This window comes from Penicillium manginii, assembly GCF_028828005.1.
Source record: "Penicillium manginii strain IBT 31320 chromosome Unknown utg000008l:1.0-3226943.0:1.0-3228205.0, whole genome shotgun sequence".
NCBI classification, from domain to species: domain Eukaryota; kingdom Fungi; phylum Ascomycota; class Eurotiomycetes; order Eurotiales; family Aspergillaceae; genus Penicillium; species Penicillium manginii.
The window spans coordinates 1,705,021-1,719,941 of NW_026643109.1; the positions used below are offsets into that span (position 1 = coordinate 1,705,021).

The 14,921-nt window shown below is 49.7% G+C and overlaps 7 protein-coding genes across 7 annotated transcripts; 3 read left to right on the top strand and 4 right to left on the bottom strand.

The window, feature by feature from the left end:
* Positions 1–1,160: 1,160 nt before the first annotated feature.
* Positions 1,161–3,998, bottom strand: N7533_011290 (putative transmembrane glycoprotein; the record flags this gene model as incomplete). The annotated part of the gene is made up of 1 exon (XM_057107940.1): positions 1,161–3,998. The coding sequence occupies one exon, from the start codon at positions 3,996–3,998 to the stop codon at positions 1,161–1,163; it is 2,838 nt and encodes a 945-aa protein (XP_056955318.1).
* A 225-nt stretch (positions 3,999–4,223) lies between these two features.
* N7533_011291 (uncharacterized protein) lies at positions 4,224–4,469 on the bottom strand (the record flags this gene model as incomplete). The annotated part of the gene is made up of 1 exon (XM_057107941.1): positions 4,224–4,469. One exon carries the CDS (start codon positions 4,467–4,469, stop codon positions 4,224–4,226), a length of 246 nt encoding a protein of 81 aa, XP_056955319.1.
* Positions 4,470–5,324: 855 nt separating this feature from the next.
* On the top strand, positions 5,325–5,745 carry N7533_011292 (mitotic-spindle organizing protein 1; the record flags this gene model as incomplete). The annotated part of the gene is made up of 3 exons (XM_057107942.1): positions 5,325–5,405; positions 5,525–5,602; positions 5,668–5,745. The coding sequence occupies 3 exons, from the start codon at positions 5,325–5,327 to the stop codon at positions 5,743–5,745; spliced, it is 237 nt and encodes a 78-aa protein (XP_056955320.1).
* Positions 5,746–6,084: 339 nt separating this feature from the next.
* On the bottom strand, positions 6,085–7,604 carry N7533_011293 (Ubiquitin system component Cue; the record flags this gene model as incomplete). The annotated part of the gene is given in 6 exon segments (XM_057107943.1): positions 6,085–6,308; positions 6,322–6,471; positions 6,538–6,819; positions 6,885–7,145; positions 7,212–7,527; positions 7,584–7,604. The coding sequence occupies 6 exon segments, from the start codon at positions 7,602–7,604 to the stop codon at positions 6,085–6,087; spliced, it is 1,254 nt and encodes a 417-aa protein (XP_056955321.1).
* Positions 7,605–8,318: 714 nt separating this feature from the next.
* Positions 8,319–10,458, top strand: N7533_011294 (putative ATP dependent RNA helicase; the record flags this gene model as incomplete). Its single annotated transcript, XM_057107944.1, has 3 exons — positions 8,319–8,543; positions 8,612–10,267; positions 10,327–10,458. The coding sequence occupies 3 exons, from the start codon at positions 8,319–8,321 to the stop codon at positions 10,456–10,458; spliced, it is 2,013 nt and encodes a 670-aa protein (XP_056955322.1).
* A 1,382-nt stretch (positions 10,459–11,840) lies between these two features.
* On the top strand, positions 11,841–12,182 carry N7533_011295 (uncharacterized protein; the record flags this gene model as incomplete). Its single annotated transcript, XM_057107945.1, has 1 exon — positions 11,841–12,182. The coding sequence occupies one exon, from the start codon at positions 11,841–11,843 to the stop codon at positions 12,180–12,182; it is 342 nt and encodes a 113-aa protein (XP_056955323.1).
* An 814-nt stretch (positions 12,183–12,996) lies between these two features.
* Positions 12,997–13,302, bottom strand: N7533_011296 (uncharacterized protein; the record flags this gene model as incomplete). The annotated part of the gene is given in 2 exon segments (XM_057107946.1): positions 12,997–13,218; positions 13,234–13,302. 2 exon segments carry the CDS (start codon positions 13,300–13,302, stop codon positions 12,997–12,999), a joined length of 291 nt encoding a protein of 96 aa, XP_056955324.1.
* Between the last annotated feature and the right edge of the window lie 1,619 nt (positions 13,303–14,921).

Sequence of the window (14,921 nt, forward strand, 5' to 3'; positions counted from 1 at the left end):
TTGATTCTGAGGGGGAAAGGGAGGAAGAAAGGAGGGGGGAGGAGAAGTTCGGAGATCCAGATGAATGGGTGGGAGGGAAGGATTGGGAAGTCACGACAGGTCAGGTGAGGGCGATGGTTCTGGTCTTGGGTGGGGTATTGGTATGGTACCAAGGTTGGGGGGGGGGGATAGTATTTTTGAAGTTGAGAAAAGGATAGATCAAGAAGTTCAAGTTATGTAAAGAGTACTAGTAGAGCAGAAGAGCGAAGAGCAGACTAGAAGAGAACAGAGTTTGGATCTGTCAGAGTTGAGATGCGCAGAGATTTCCGATTTCAGTCAGGTCTTAGTCGGCGCAGGTCAGGTCAGCTCTGTAATCCCGTTACCTTTGTACTTTACCGTCAGGTGACAGTATACTATAGATATAACTAGTACCTGTGAGCATTAGCTATTAATATTAGCTATATTATACTAAATATTTTGATTATACTGGTGGTATTCGTAGCACACAGGACTAGTTTACAGAATGTCATCATCTACACTATACTAGTATTCTATTCTATCCTCATCTCGGCCCCTTGTGACTCCAGGCAACCGCAGGCACCAACCGGCAGAACAGGGACCGAACAGCTGTCCTTTACCTAGTCACCTATGTATTCACACGATTAAACAAGATTGAAAGTTAGTTCTATTTTTGATGCAATCTTCTATTTTCGCTTTCCAAAATCGAATTAGTTTACTCCTAGTAACCTCCCAAATTATCTGCAAACTTGACCCCCACCTGTCAGGCACTGCACGTGCCATCCGCTGCCCTGAGCGGTGGAGGAGACCTTATGCTTCATGCATGATCCTTCATCCTATGTTCTTCTTCCTTTGTTCATTCTCCTTTGTTACGTGGTCCTTTAACTACACCGTGGAAAGCATATAATCATTCATCAATGTATTACATTTATAACTATCACTAGTTCAACTAGCGCGAGATCGAACTCGAGGTACCTAACTAATGCACCAACAGAATGGATATCATGCTCGCCATGCCCAAACTCCAACAAAACCACCAAAAAAAAGAAGCCCAAAACATTCAAAAAAGACAAAACAACGACAGGAATACGAAAGAAAAGACGAAAGATGAAAAAGGGAATATGAAAGGAAGGAAAGAAAATCAACTCCAAAAATAACCAAGCCTAAACAAAGGCAAGCTCCCCACTACTCGCAATCGGTAGTCCCCGGCTACTGCCACTCTTGATCGGAGGAGGCGGTTCCAGAGGCACTGTACTCCAAGATTGCGAGTCAGCCTCTCTCTCCTTCGGCGACACCTTTCTCGACAAGTGCTCTTCCAAATCAGAAGCAATGGACGAGCTAGCCGGTACACCCTGCCCACCCCGCACCGGCGCTTTGCCATGATTTCCTGAATTCAGCCGCCGAGCACTGCTCAGACTAGTCTCACTCCAGAAGCGCGGCAGTGGCGAGACGACGTTGCGGTAATCTTGCGCCAGACTCAGTTGGCTTTGGCTCTTGCCTCCGCCCTCGGCGAGGGGGAAGAGGCCCGGTGGCGGTTGGAGCGTCTGGTAGTGCGAGAAGCGATTATTTTCGTCGCCGTACTCGGAGACGGACATTGCGGTGGAATAAGGTCGGCCTTGGATGGATTGGCGGTATTCGTCGCTGAATGTGGAGACGGAGACTGTGTCGGCGCGGCTGCGGATACTGCGGGCTCGTTCTAGGGCGCGGAGACCGGATGAGGTGCGGCGGCTGATTTGCGCTGAGAAGAGCGGGTTGGTGGAGTTGCGGTTCTTGGCTCGGTTTTGAACGAAGGCTTCGAGGGAGTCGGCCTCTGAGATTGTGGATTCGTCTGGCTCGACGGTTCGGAGCGTCACGCGTTTCTCGGGGATGCTGGATGCCATGCTGTGGCGCATGCGTGCGGCGGCGGGAGGTCGGGGGAAGAGTGGGGTCATGTTTGTTAAGCTGCTCTCGTCACTCATTATGGAGAATTTGCCGGTATTTTGCCAGGACATTCGAACCATTCCATGGCCGGGGGGTCCGATTCCGCCGGAACCGTGTCCAGCACCGCTTAGTCGAACGGGCAGACCAGTTGCCATCGTTGATATCCCGCTGGACCGTTTCGAGTAACGCTTCGATCGTGAGGACTGGATGGATTCGCGTTTCTTGTTGGCTCGGGGCTGGATCGATTTGAGAGGCTCTCGCCGAGAGCGTTGGCTAGTACGACGACGCATACCAGGGCTGTTCGAGTAGGAAAGGCGGCTTTGTCTTTTCCCGGGAGACTTTTCAGGAGACTTCTTCCCTTCTTCATTGACGGGGTCTCGCAAGGGAACGAAGGCTCGCTTCGGGGAGCGAGGTGGTGGGACGGGCTCGGGAATCACACTCATCGATTTCTCATGCTTTTCGAATGAGGCCACATTCCACTCTGGGCCAAGTTCAAGTTTAGGAATTTCTGAGGCTGGCGAGATCGGGCTCATCCAGCCGTCTGAGTTATCATCATGGGATTCTCGGCCAGCTGCACCAGGCTGGCAGTTCGGCATATCCGGTCGAACAGGACGCGGTGGCGGCAACGACTTGGCCTGGAAAGGTTCTTGGCCTTCCTCAACAGTCGCAGTCTTTCTTCTACGGCGCCAGCAGCAGAACAGAATGATTGCACTGAGTATAACCGCCACGGGAATGACAACTGAGATCGCGATGATACCCGCTTTCCTATGCGATGGGCTAGATGGGTCGGAGAAGGGGTCGGAGGAGTTAGTGTGAGTGTCCGATGGTTCAAGAACATCAAGTTCGAAGTCCTGCGTGTTCTCGGTCGACCCTTGTTGTGCTTTCAAAGGGAGGTTGAATTTCTGTGCTTTCATGTCTGAGGGGACGTGTCCGTAGAGGGTTTTGTTATCAGGGAAGTAGGAGAGCCATGAAGTCAAATCATCGCTGAGGTCCACGTCGAGTTGGACCGAGTCGTCGGTGACAATCGACTGGTTGAAAACAAAACTAAAATCCTCGCCAATAGTAGCTTCGCAGCCCTGAACGGTTTCAAGAAAGAGCTCGTTGAATTGTAGACGGACCATGAGTTTCGCTGAATCCGAGAAACTGTCGGTTGCCGTAATGGTTATATTCTGATTTGCAGCATCCTTGGGCGGAGTACCACTGAGTGAGAGTGTTGCCTCGTCCAAAGACAACCAATCAGGTAGATCTGCGTCAACGGTCTTGAGTTCTTTCGTAGTAACCGGCGAGCTGTCCATAGAAAGAAGACTGGTAAATTCAGGACTGCTGAACTTGTCTCCCCTGGTCAAGTTGTATGACTGAATAGTCTCGTTGAAAGCCAGGATATGCGGGCCGATCACAAGCTGGAAAGTTGCGTTAACAGCACTGTAACCCGCGACATCAGAAGCCACAAGCTGAAAAGTAAAAACCTCCGGCCCAGATCCCGGGAAGGAAGGTGTGTTTCCGGAGAATCTCAGTGTCGTAGGATCGAAGCCCATCCACGATGGTAAGGGAGCGTTATGGGGCGATGTTCCGTAGTAGATCGTCGAAGGGTGGGTATTATGGAAGGTAGCTGGATCGAAAGTGATGGAAAAAGAACGACCAGGGTGCAGAAACAACGCTGCAGGGTAAGAAACCGGTCCTATAGTCTGTAGTTGCGGCACAAGAGGGGTGCCTTCGGTTGGTCCCTTATCCGCGGTAATGATGAGGGTAACATCCATGCTGTCCGACTGTGATCCGTTGGACGCCACGAGCTTGAATTTCTTCGCACCCGTATCGTTTGAGTGCGGTGTCCCCTGCAAGGCGCGGCTGCCACTGTCTACTGAAAGCCATGACGGTGCGTCTGAGAGCGAATACTTGGTGTCGGAGTCACTGTTGGCAAAGGTGCGCTCGGCGAATTCAAAACGGAACGGTTGCGATACTCGCGCGACTGGTGGAAGCTGTGAGTTGATGGGGTAGTTGGCTGACAGGGCTGCTGCGTTCACAGCAGACACGAAAGCCAGAACGACCAAGGCAAAGAGAAGGGCCATCTCCATTCGAGGCATTCGGATTGTAATCCGGGAGCGGGACGAGATAGTTTCACGAATACACAACTGTCACGACTGACAATGAATGGAAACTCGCTCAGCTGCGCACTAAGAAAACCTCATCCAACAGATGGAGAACACGGTAAAAGGAGATGAGAAGGAGAAAGCCACAGACGAGGAGGCTTTTCCCTAATCTCCAAAGAAGGCACCCCGCCCTCTCGTGCCACAGGGACAAGGAGCCATTCAAGGCGTGCCCTTTGGTGAAAGCCATGCCTGGATATGCTGGACGTCACCCGAAGTATGTAGCAGAGTGACAGGCGCGGAATGAGAGGGGGAGCGCGCAGCGCGCAGCGGGCGACTCTCACGTTTCGAGGTGCCCTGCAAGGGATGCCCCGAATCCCTCGGAGGAGGGCAGAACATGTCCAACCACCACCATGCTTTCTTGCCCCTCGTCAAATATCGAGAAAGGGCTGACAAGGCAAGGAACATTTTCGAAGTGTGCAAAGACCATTTCTTTCGCAGGCGGCCCCGAACTCGGATAGCCACAGGTGGCTTTTGCCGTCACGTTGCAAACCACGGCCATTCTGATACCACACCCTTGGCAGGGAAATTGCTAGGATCATTTCTCCTCGAATCCACCTCGTCGATACAATGCAATGCCTGGAAGGCCCTTCTTTGCCCTATCTTCTCCATGGTCGAAGAGTTCAATAGCAAGGGCAGCCCTTTCGTAGGTACTCCTGAATGTAGGGACAGAAGCAGCGGCCTGCTAAGCTCCTTAGCAGTAAGCTTCCACTGCTCATACATGAAGCTGACCCCTGGTATACCGCTCACAGCGTGTTGATAATCTCCGATCCAGTATGCTTTCTCGCGTCGAAGACCCGCGTCGGGCCTTCGTGTGCTGGGGTAGATCCCCGGTCCCTTAAAGCCGAATCACTCATTGGTTGTACGGTGGGAAATAAATTCCAGCGCGTAAAATGCTTTCAAGAATCCTGGCGCGTTGTGGTCCTCCAAAGAATGAATGGTCGGAGATGGAGATCAACGGTCCGCATTCCTAAGCGTTGAGATCTGAATTCCACACCGTGTCGCATCTTTAATGAATCAGGGTTTCATGGGTGGCTGGAATTAAGCTATTTTCATCACTGCAATCGACTTGTATGTGCGTATAGTGGTAAAGCTAGTAAGCGAAAAGAAGGAGCATAGATGAAGAAGGTGAAGTGGGAAGACGATCAAGTACAGCAGGGTCCGAGTAGATGCAGTCAGCACCCGCCCCACAATCAACACGCTTCAACTTCAACCTCCTCCCCTCCACCTCCACTGTGACATCTACACAAAACCAAAGACAAAATGCCCCCTCCAAATCCAGAAGACAAGCGCCAAGCCGCGCGCGAAGTCATTGACATCCTCCACGAAATCTCAACTCTCCTGGTACGTAACGCGAGCTGATAACGCGATCCTCACCGCATCACCTTGTGCCATTCACGCGCGAGAAGCAGAAGCAGAGTATACACCCCAATGGACTTGAAAGAACTAACTCGACCACCCAGAACACCAATCTCGACCGCACAGAACTCTCCCTGTGTGTCTCGCTGATTGAGAACGGAGTCCCACCCGAGGGTTTGGCGGTATGTTTCACATCGGAATCAACCCTGCCTAGCTACGGGGATATCGCTAATTATACTTCTTGCAGAATGTGATCAAGGATTTGAGGAAGGAGGCTCCTGCACCTGCTTCCAAAAGGGTTTCTTCACAGGCCTACGCTGATTAGATTGGTCGGGGATCAGCCATACACTGCCTTCACTTCATGCTTCCCTTCTAATTGGCGTTAGGTTAGGGAGGGTTCTACTTTGATACCCATGATTATGACTCTCTTTCGTTCAAGTTATACTTCATTATTGGATAGAGAATTATTTCCAGTTTATTTGAATTTTCATCTGATACATGTTACTTGCGAGTCCAGGTTGGGAACTTGTTTGGTAACTAACTGATGAAATGAATCGCTTGTAGCAATCGACTACCATATGGGCAGAGGTAGGACAATTGTGGAATTGGGGGAATTTCAATACACAGTTTTTAAATCGCACACAATAAGCACAGCTCTCCCCCGCTACTTGGAAGAATCTTCTGTCTTCTTGTCGTCCTTGGATCCCGTCTCGTCCGACACTGCTTCCACGGTAGCCTTCTTGGTCTGCTCACTCTCGCCAGCGGCAGGTTGCTCTTTTGACTTGGCGTCCTTCTCTTTCTCCTTCTCATCGTCGCTGTCGCCGAGGCTGAAAGGATCATTCTCCGCCACGGGGGGAGGGTTCCACGTTGGCCAGGGGCTGCCATTTACTAGGCTTGCCACCTGTAGAAATAGGACGCTTAGAAGTAGACGAGGCATCGTATAAATTATCGATCTCGATCGGGGGTCCGTCCTGGAATGATACCTTGCGCCTGTCAGGAGAGGGCGACGATCCGGTCTTAATGTTAGGACGGGGAGGACGGGCAGGAGGAGCTAGCGCAACGTTAGCAAAATCTGGACTTGCCCAGAAAGTGATATGGGAAGATGGTGTAGGTTTACCTTCCGAATCTCTGAGTTCCAGCGCAGAGAAATCATCACCGAAGACCTGGGGGTCTGCGTCGTAGCGCTCACGGTCTCCACTGCGACGGCTCATGTCGCCGCTGCGTCGTGGACGGCCGTAAGACGAGTGCTGCTGCTCATATTCTTGAGAAGATTGCGGCTGATCTTCGTCCAAATCGTCTCCATCAATTCTCTTCTTCAAGTTCGTCACCCACGAGTTCACCTTGGTTTGTGTCTCTAGGAAGCCCTTGCGGAGGTTCTCGCGGATCACCGGTAGATCATCTAAAGCTAGCTCAGCACATGCGCAACACTTGGCTGGGCGAATGTGTCCCCCTGGGCAATCTTACCGTCAAAAAAGCTATACTCTCTCTCGTCTCTCTCCTCTGAGTCCTCGCTGCCTCGTGGCCGGCGGTACCGGGGATCGTTCTCCCAACCAGGGGCCGGGGCCCGCCGTTGACCCTGGCCTGCGTTGTAGTGTTCCGCCAACTGGCGCGCGTACATTTCGTCCGACTCCATTTGTCGCTGCGTGGTCGAGGTAGGCTGCTGGGAAGGACGGGGAGGCTTCGGGGGAGGCACCATGTCCTCTTGGGCAGTGGGATCGGTCATACCTGAGGTTCAAAGGTTAGTTAGTGGACTGATGTCGGCCCATCACGGAGGTAGAGTGGTTTGCGCACCGAGAAGAGCATTGAAGGCGCGCTCGACATTCCAATTGCTTGCGTGCAGGATAGCCTTGACAACACCCGCATCGATGGAAGGGAAAGCTTCCCTCAGCGTATTCTCTGACTGCTCCCTGGGGCTCAGCGGGCGAGGCGGCTTTGGCGGGGCAGCTGGGGGAGTCTCGGTGGCGGTCTGCGGGTTCGCGGCGGTGGTCGCAGATGCAACACCTGTCTCCTGGGGTTCATCGTCGAAGTCCATGGGCCTGGCTGTAGTCGGCGACTCTGCGCGGGGGCTGTTGGGCGCAAGCGCAGCGGAGGGCTTACTGGGAGTCGACTGTAGGGTAAATGTGAGATTCCGCCTCGGAGCTGCAGGTCGGGTAGGGGACGTACAGTTTTCTCTTCCTCCGACATGTTGAAGTTGGTTGACGCGGCTGGTCAAGTGGGGGAACCGGTCAGATATTAAATGAGGGAAAAGGTGGTGCCTATCAAAAAGAATGGGAAAGAAGGGGAATAGGCAGAACTGAACACATCGGGGAAGCTCCAAACAAGTGACGTGGGGTGCGGCACGTGATGGCCGGCAGGCATAATTTGGGGTATACATCAGCCATTTTCCCAAAACTGCCATTTACTCAAGAGTGAGATTATTTATGTTCTGGCTTAGTCTTCTAATATGATTATAGTCGTCAGAACAAAATATTGAGCGCAGTTCATGTCGTAACTACGTATAGAGTTGGGCCCTGAGGCTCTCAAAGTGGGGCAACAACGTATATCATGAACCGGGACCATTTAACACACTGAGATTCATATAGCATCAATGAAACGCCTTACATTTATTCCAAAATTTCGTAATATCAATTTCAAACCGTGTGCAGATACCCCCACACATATCCAGAAGTAGATGTGCATGAATCATGCAGAACAGTTACTTCGGCGGAACATTTATCCGACCGTAGAGTTAAGGCCGCGGCTCGCCGCCTTTCTTTACCAACTACTCGCCATGTTTGACCAATTACTTATGTGAAGGAGCATGAAGCCTGTAACATGGTTTCAATTACCCTTCTGACACCAAAATAACAGTGCCGATTTCATCTGCCCGTTTCCCACCTCCGGGGAACCCTTGGCGAAATGGCTTCCGAGTTAGACGTGTCAACCACTTTCATCCCGGCTCTATACAAGCCAGCAGCTTTGCTACCAATTGCGCGACACAAAGAGAGCCTCTTGTACTTGGTTGAAAAATACCCGGTCACAATCGTGGTGGGCCAGACGGGAAGTGGAAAAACAACCCAGCTGCCCCAGTATCTGGATCAAGCAGGCTGGTGTAAAGATGGCAAGGTCATTGCAGTGACACAGGTGAGCTCTAAACCGGTCTTGTTTACATCTCTATTCAATATGTTGACCATGCTAATCATCGCACTCAGCCTCGACGAGTCGCTGCAACGACCGTCGCAACTCGTGTTGCTGAGGAAATGCGAGGCAAGATCGGTGAAGCAGTTGGATACTCAATCCGCTTCGAAGATACCACCTCAGAATCAACGAGGATCAAATTCCTCACTGATGGAATGCTTCTGAGAGAAGCCCTAGTCGATCCTCTCTTATCACGGTACTCCGTGATCATGGTCGACGAAGCCCACGAGAGATCTCTCAGCACAGACGTCCTTCTTGGAATTCTCAAGAAGATCCGGAAAAAACGCCCTGAATTGCGCATCATTATCAGTAGCGCTACCCTTCAAGCGGAGGAATTTCTGCGGTTTTTCACGGACGATGAATTCAATCCCGAGGCAGAACCTGCCGACCTGGGCGGGAGTGTGGGGCGGATCATCAGTCTGGAAGGCAGGATGTATCCCGTAGATACATTATTTCTCGAATCACCCGCAGAAGATTACGTGGAACGAGCTGTCAAGACGGTACTCGATATTCACACCCAAGAACCAGATGGTGACGTTCTCCTCTTCTTAACCGGTCGCGAGGAAATCGACCGAGCAATCCAATTGATATCCGAGCGGGCCGCGTACCTTCACCCGAAAGCGCCTTCGCTGCTCACTTTGCCGCTCTATGCGGGCCTAACCACCGAACAACAGATGTACGTCTTTGAGCCAGCACCAGAAAATACAAGAAAGGTCATTGTCTCGACGAATATCGCGGAAGCCTCGGTCACGATAGACGGCATTGTATACGTTATCGACTGTGGATTCGCGAAATTGCGAGCCTACAATCCTGCCACTGGTATCGAAACATTGACAGCTGTGCCAATCTCAAAAGCCTCTGCCACACAGCGGGCTGGGCGAGCGGGCCGAACAAAGCCCGGGAAATGCTTTCGCTTGTACACTCAACAGACATATCAAGAACTTCCCGAAGCTACCATCCCAGAGATTCAACGGTCCAATCTTGCACCGATCGTGATGCAGCTTAAAGCGCTAGGGATTGACAATATCGTCCGATTCGGCTTTTTGACATCACCCCCAGCCGAACTGGTCATTCGTGCCTTTGAGCTTTTATATTCCCTCGGTGCGGTAGACGACTACGCCAAGCTTACCAAACCACTCGGCATACGAATGGCAGAACTGGCCGTGGATCCAATGATGGGCAAAGTTCTTCTAGCAGCGCCCAAATTCGGCTGCCTGAGCGAGATCCTCACTATCGCAGCCATGGTCAGTCTTCAGGGAACAGTTTGGGTCCAACACGACGGCGACAAGAAAGCCGCCGAAAGCCATCGCCGGAAATTCGCAGTCGAAGAGGGCGATCATCTCACATATCTGAACGTCTATCAAGCCTTCATCACAAAAGGCAAGAAAGAATCAAAATGGTGTCGCGACAATTTATTGAATTACCGAGCTTTACTGCGGGCAGTTAGTATCCGCGGACAACTGAAGCGATATCTCGAACGCTTCGGCATTCAAACTGACGAAACACTCTCCCGACACAATGCTCCTGATCTAAGCAACACACCTGAGCAAATACAGCGGTGTCTCACGACGGGATATTTCGCTCATGCTGCGAAAATGCAGCCAGATGGCACTTTCAAGACTGTTAGTGGTGGCTTGACACTTCATGCCCATCCTAGCTCTTTGATGTTTGTAAGTTTTATGCAAAACCCAGTATCCTTCTGTACGCAGTCTTTGCTAATATATCGCAGAACCGAAAAGCGGACTGGGTCATCTTCCATGAAATTATGCAGACGGGTGAGAAAACGTACATTCGAGACGTTACTAAGATCGAAAAGGGCTATCTTTTGGAATATGCCCCGGAGTACTACAGGATTTCTTAGATCAAGTACAATCGGTGTGTCAGCGCTGTGCTGCTTCAAGATACCCAGGCATTTCAATAGTAGCTTCAATAATGAATTTGTTGCCATCTAGGTACTCTTGCAGAGTATAGTTATTTCATGCTTTCACGCGGGACTCTAGCGTACTATACCTACTAGTAGATCGTGCAGAGCCTCGCCAATTGAAAAAAGATTACAGGTAGCTACCTCTTTTTCGATGGATCATCTACTAGGTAGGTACCTAGGCAGGAAACCTTGCAATGCAGTATGCCCCGGTGCCCCGGTGGGGTTCCCTCCCGACATCTCGATGTGACTGCATCCAAGGATGTTGAAGAGTAGGTGCCTAGCCTACCTACTAAGTAGGTAATTCCCAATTCCAACTCCTCTGGCGGAATGTGGCCTCCAAGAGGACGCTGCAGGAGACCGGTGATCGCAATGTGCAAGTTATTGATCGCAAGATGAACAATATTGAGGTCCTGGTGCAGAAGATTGATATCGAGATTTTGGCTAGTAATATCCATGTAAATCTAGCCGTCGCCTGTTGGAGGATTTTTGTGGCAAGGTACAGGTTATTGAGCGCGAAATGATGGTTGCTGGTGGCCAGAGGAATGGTATCGATTGCCAAACGAAGGTTTGAGTTTGCCAATTGAAGGCTATAAATTGCCAGATGGTAGTTGTAGATAATCATCTTCGGGGCTATTGAGCGTGTGGAGGTTGAAGATTTTGTGGTGTGTATGATAGAGGGTGTTGGAAAGTTGAACTCCAAGACAGACGGAGCAAGAGGTCATTTACCCGCGGGTGGCTCTTTCCCTGTGTGCTCAAGTTTCGTTGCCTTCGATGTCGAACGATCATCTCCATGTTCCTCTAAGCAAATGGCCACGCCTATTTATTCCACCACGGCTGGGCTTAGTTATCCGAAACCAACCCCCCCCAAAAAATTTGAAGGAGCCGGCGACGAAGTTGTTGATATCTAGGGCAGGATTCGGGACCGCAAAATTCTTCACAGTCTTCCAGAGAAGCTTTGTTTTACCGTAAAGATTCATTCTCCGACTGATAATTATAGATCACTTTACAAAGAGTACTGAGAAACACAGCTAGTCAAGGAAATAATTCATGAATATCCAAAAGCGATATTGTTTTGGCCTCTGTGGGCCATGTAATAAAATCGAAGCATTCAACCTGGCTATTTTCTGGCCAATGCTAACACGCTGAAAACTCGATATCGTCGTGCCATCGCAAATTGTCATTACGTCCCATATTCGATAGACCATGGCGTTTCAAATCCAGATCTGTAGCCCAGGTGAAGCATGCTGGCCAGGGCAAGGTTTTGGCCAGACAGATGTTGCAAGAGGAAAGCAGTGCCCGTTGCGATACAGTCTCTGGCCATGTTATCACTATTGACCAGCCTGGGATCGTTGATCACAGTGGTAAGGATGGAGGAGGTTTTTCATGGAGAGGTGGAGATTGTTGATGGCAAGGTGGACAGTATTAATATCCACGAAAAGACGATTGAAATCAAGATTTTGGCAGGTTATGTCCAATTGAAGACTATGGACCGCCTGGCCGAGGATGTTCACTGCGAGATAAATGCCATGCATGGTCATATCGTCGCTGTTGTTGTGAAAATGGTGGCTGCTTGTGGCCAGAGGGAGGATTCGAAAGGCCAAGCTGAGGTTGCAGTTGGCCAAATGGAGGCTGTGAATTGCCAGATGGTAGCTGGTGCTTGACATTCTTTAGCTGTTCACAATGTAGAAGTTGTTGTTTTGAAGGTGGAGAGTGTTAGAAAGGAAATGAGCGGGCAAGATATTGTTGACTGGAGGAAGGGGGGACGCTCTTTCCCCAGTGGATGACTTTTGAATTGAACTCCAATTTTGGAAGGCACGCGCGGATAAGAGGGACTCCCATATCAATCTTGAAAAGTTTTGACCGGAAAAGTATCATGAGAAATGGTCTATACTAACAACCTTCGAAGGAGTATCTCAAATATCCTATACCAAGGTACTCAGTACATGAATCGGTCTACTACGGTATTACCTGTAGATAGAGTATGGAAAGGCACAACTGGCGATATAATGAATTGATTTATATTGACAATGGAAACAGCGAGGACATAATGGTCTGAATTAGGCAAAGTCGAAGTATGGCGGAATTGTTTTCAGTGACGAACATAATTTGCGAATTTTTTTCGGGAAGAGTTCACCGAACCAGCGAAGCTTTTGAATGGAGCTCTCTAACGACACTCGATTCCTGTCCCATGAGGATATGATTTTCGGATAGCACCCGAAAGCTCTTTGTGGTCAAATAGAGGATATCGTTGGGATCACTCATGTCGTAGTTAACTGCTGGTCACGTACGAGTTCGTCATTACCCTCTTGATCTCTTCAGGTGGTGAGCATGGTAAGACACCATATTGCCATTGGAATAGTCAATCATGGGGTTTCAAAAGTCCCCCCAGCCTTTCATGGTATTGGTTTCGAAATCTGAAGATGACGTTGCTCATCCATGAATCCGGGCGCTTTGCAGCGATGAGTTCGCGGTCAGTCAGGATAAATCTATGGCGCGTTCAGTTTCGCTCCAGGGCTTTGAAAAGTCCCAATTTTGCTTTTCCACTGGGATTGCAATCTGATTTTGGGTTGCACCCTCCAGATCTCCTTGCTCGATTATCCACTGAGTGTAGATATCCAATCGGCCACCCTTCTTGGCCTTGGCCGCGGCCACGGTCACGGTCTCTTTCTCTTCGCTCTTCTCCTCGTTCTCGGCGGTCTATTCAATCCACACGCTGGCAGTCACTGTCGGGAAATGCGCAGAGGTATGACATCCTGGGCGTGTCCGGAAGCCGTCTGGCATCTTGACTGTCGCCGTGGAGCAGAGAAGGCATTGGGAGCCCCGGCTTTGGCTTCGAAGGATCGGAAAAGTAGTTGAGGTGTTTTGTTGTTTGAGAGCGCTCGTCTTGAATTTTTGTGAACTTCACCCAGAGAAAATCTGAAATCGAAGGTATTTGGTCTGTCATGACGGTAATTGCAAGTTCATTGTTGTTCTCAGGCTTGCTGGAGTGTTTATTTATAGGATATACCGCACCGTTTATTATCGCTGGGGTGAATGTGCAGATTTCCTGGTGCACCGTCACCATTTTCCGGTTGATAATTGCCATTTCCAGAAAGCGACTGCCCTGATCCGCGTTCTGGGTACGATGTTTTGCGGTGATATGCCATTTTCGAATCCGAAGGGTATCAGACTGTTCTGGACAGTTTTCAGCCGCTGTTCTGTTGCACCTGTGTCCGCATCTTTTCCCAAAGAGCCAAGGATACTCTTAGTGTTCTTCGTGTCGCAGGAGTTGCTTTGAGGATATCATCTTTCGTCAGACAGAGGCTATTGATCGCTAAGTAGAGGCCACTGCTGTGGATGTCCATGTTGTAAATTCAGGGATGCTGACAATGTAGGGATTCTTCCAAGGTTGTTCGCGAAATGGAAGGCCCTGATATTGGTAGACTTGGGAAGGAGCTGAGGGTGTAAAACTTGGAGGTTGTGACTCCAGGGCTCTGACTTGGAGGGGGGGGGTTGCTCCTACCCGGGGAATAATGTTAATGCGTTCCAGTTCCTATATCTAATTTCGGATGACATATTCCAAAGTGCATACTACTGCTATGCAAATAGAGAATGGGAGAGACGGAGTGTGAAGACCTGTTCATCAAGATATTGATCAACATGAGCGGCAAGCTCTCTCTGTTTGTAATTTCCAGCACATTCCAGGGCTTAGAGCCTTTTATTTGTGTAGACCCCACCTGGATAATCACTCACTGCCAGTGCGGGCTATTTGCATCATATCACTAGCAGTTCATGAGAGGGTGAGCGACAAGCTTGAGCTCCAGGGCTTGGATATCCACTATTTCAAATTTCACACCTGCCAGTGGGCGGTAATACCTGGGCATCAGATATTGTATGCTACCTAGGTCATAGTATAGATATTCTGCCTGGGTATCGCTCCTCTTCATCTCAAACTAAAGAGCATCCGGCTTTTCAATTAATATTAGTATCAAATCATACCGATAAAACAGATTATCGAATACTCACATCATCCTCAGTAATCTCAGAAATATCCTGCATCCGGCATTGCTCCAAAGCTTCCACCAGCTCATCGAAACATCCTCGAATGCAACCTCACTATTCTCAGTTAGCTCTTCTTTTATGTCTTTTTAGATTTATTTCTATCTTTTGATACAGAAGGGCCCGACATCGGTTTCCATACCACGAACATAGAGAGGGTCTTTCAAACCCTAATCACATGATACAGGTGAATAACACGCTCTGTACATATCAGTAATATTACCCGTTCCTTTTTATAGATTGTAACACAGATACAAGGCCTAAAATTAGAAGCCTGGAGTTTCTAGGGGTTTCTAAACAAACGTGACAAACTCGGCAAACAAAGCAACATCTTAACTGGCAAAGTGTTAACTTCTCCCTTC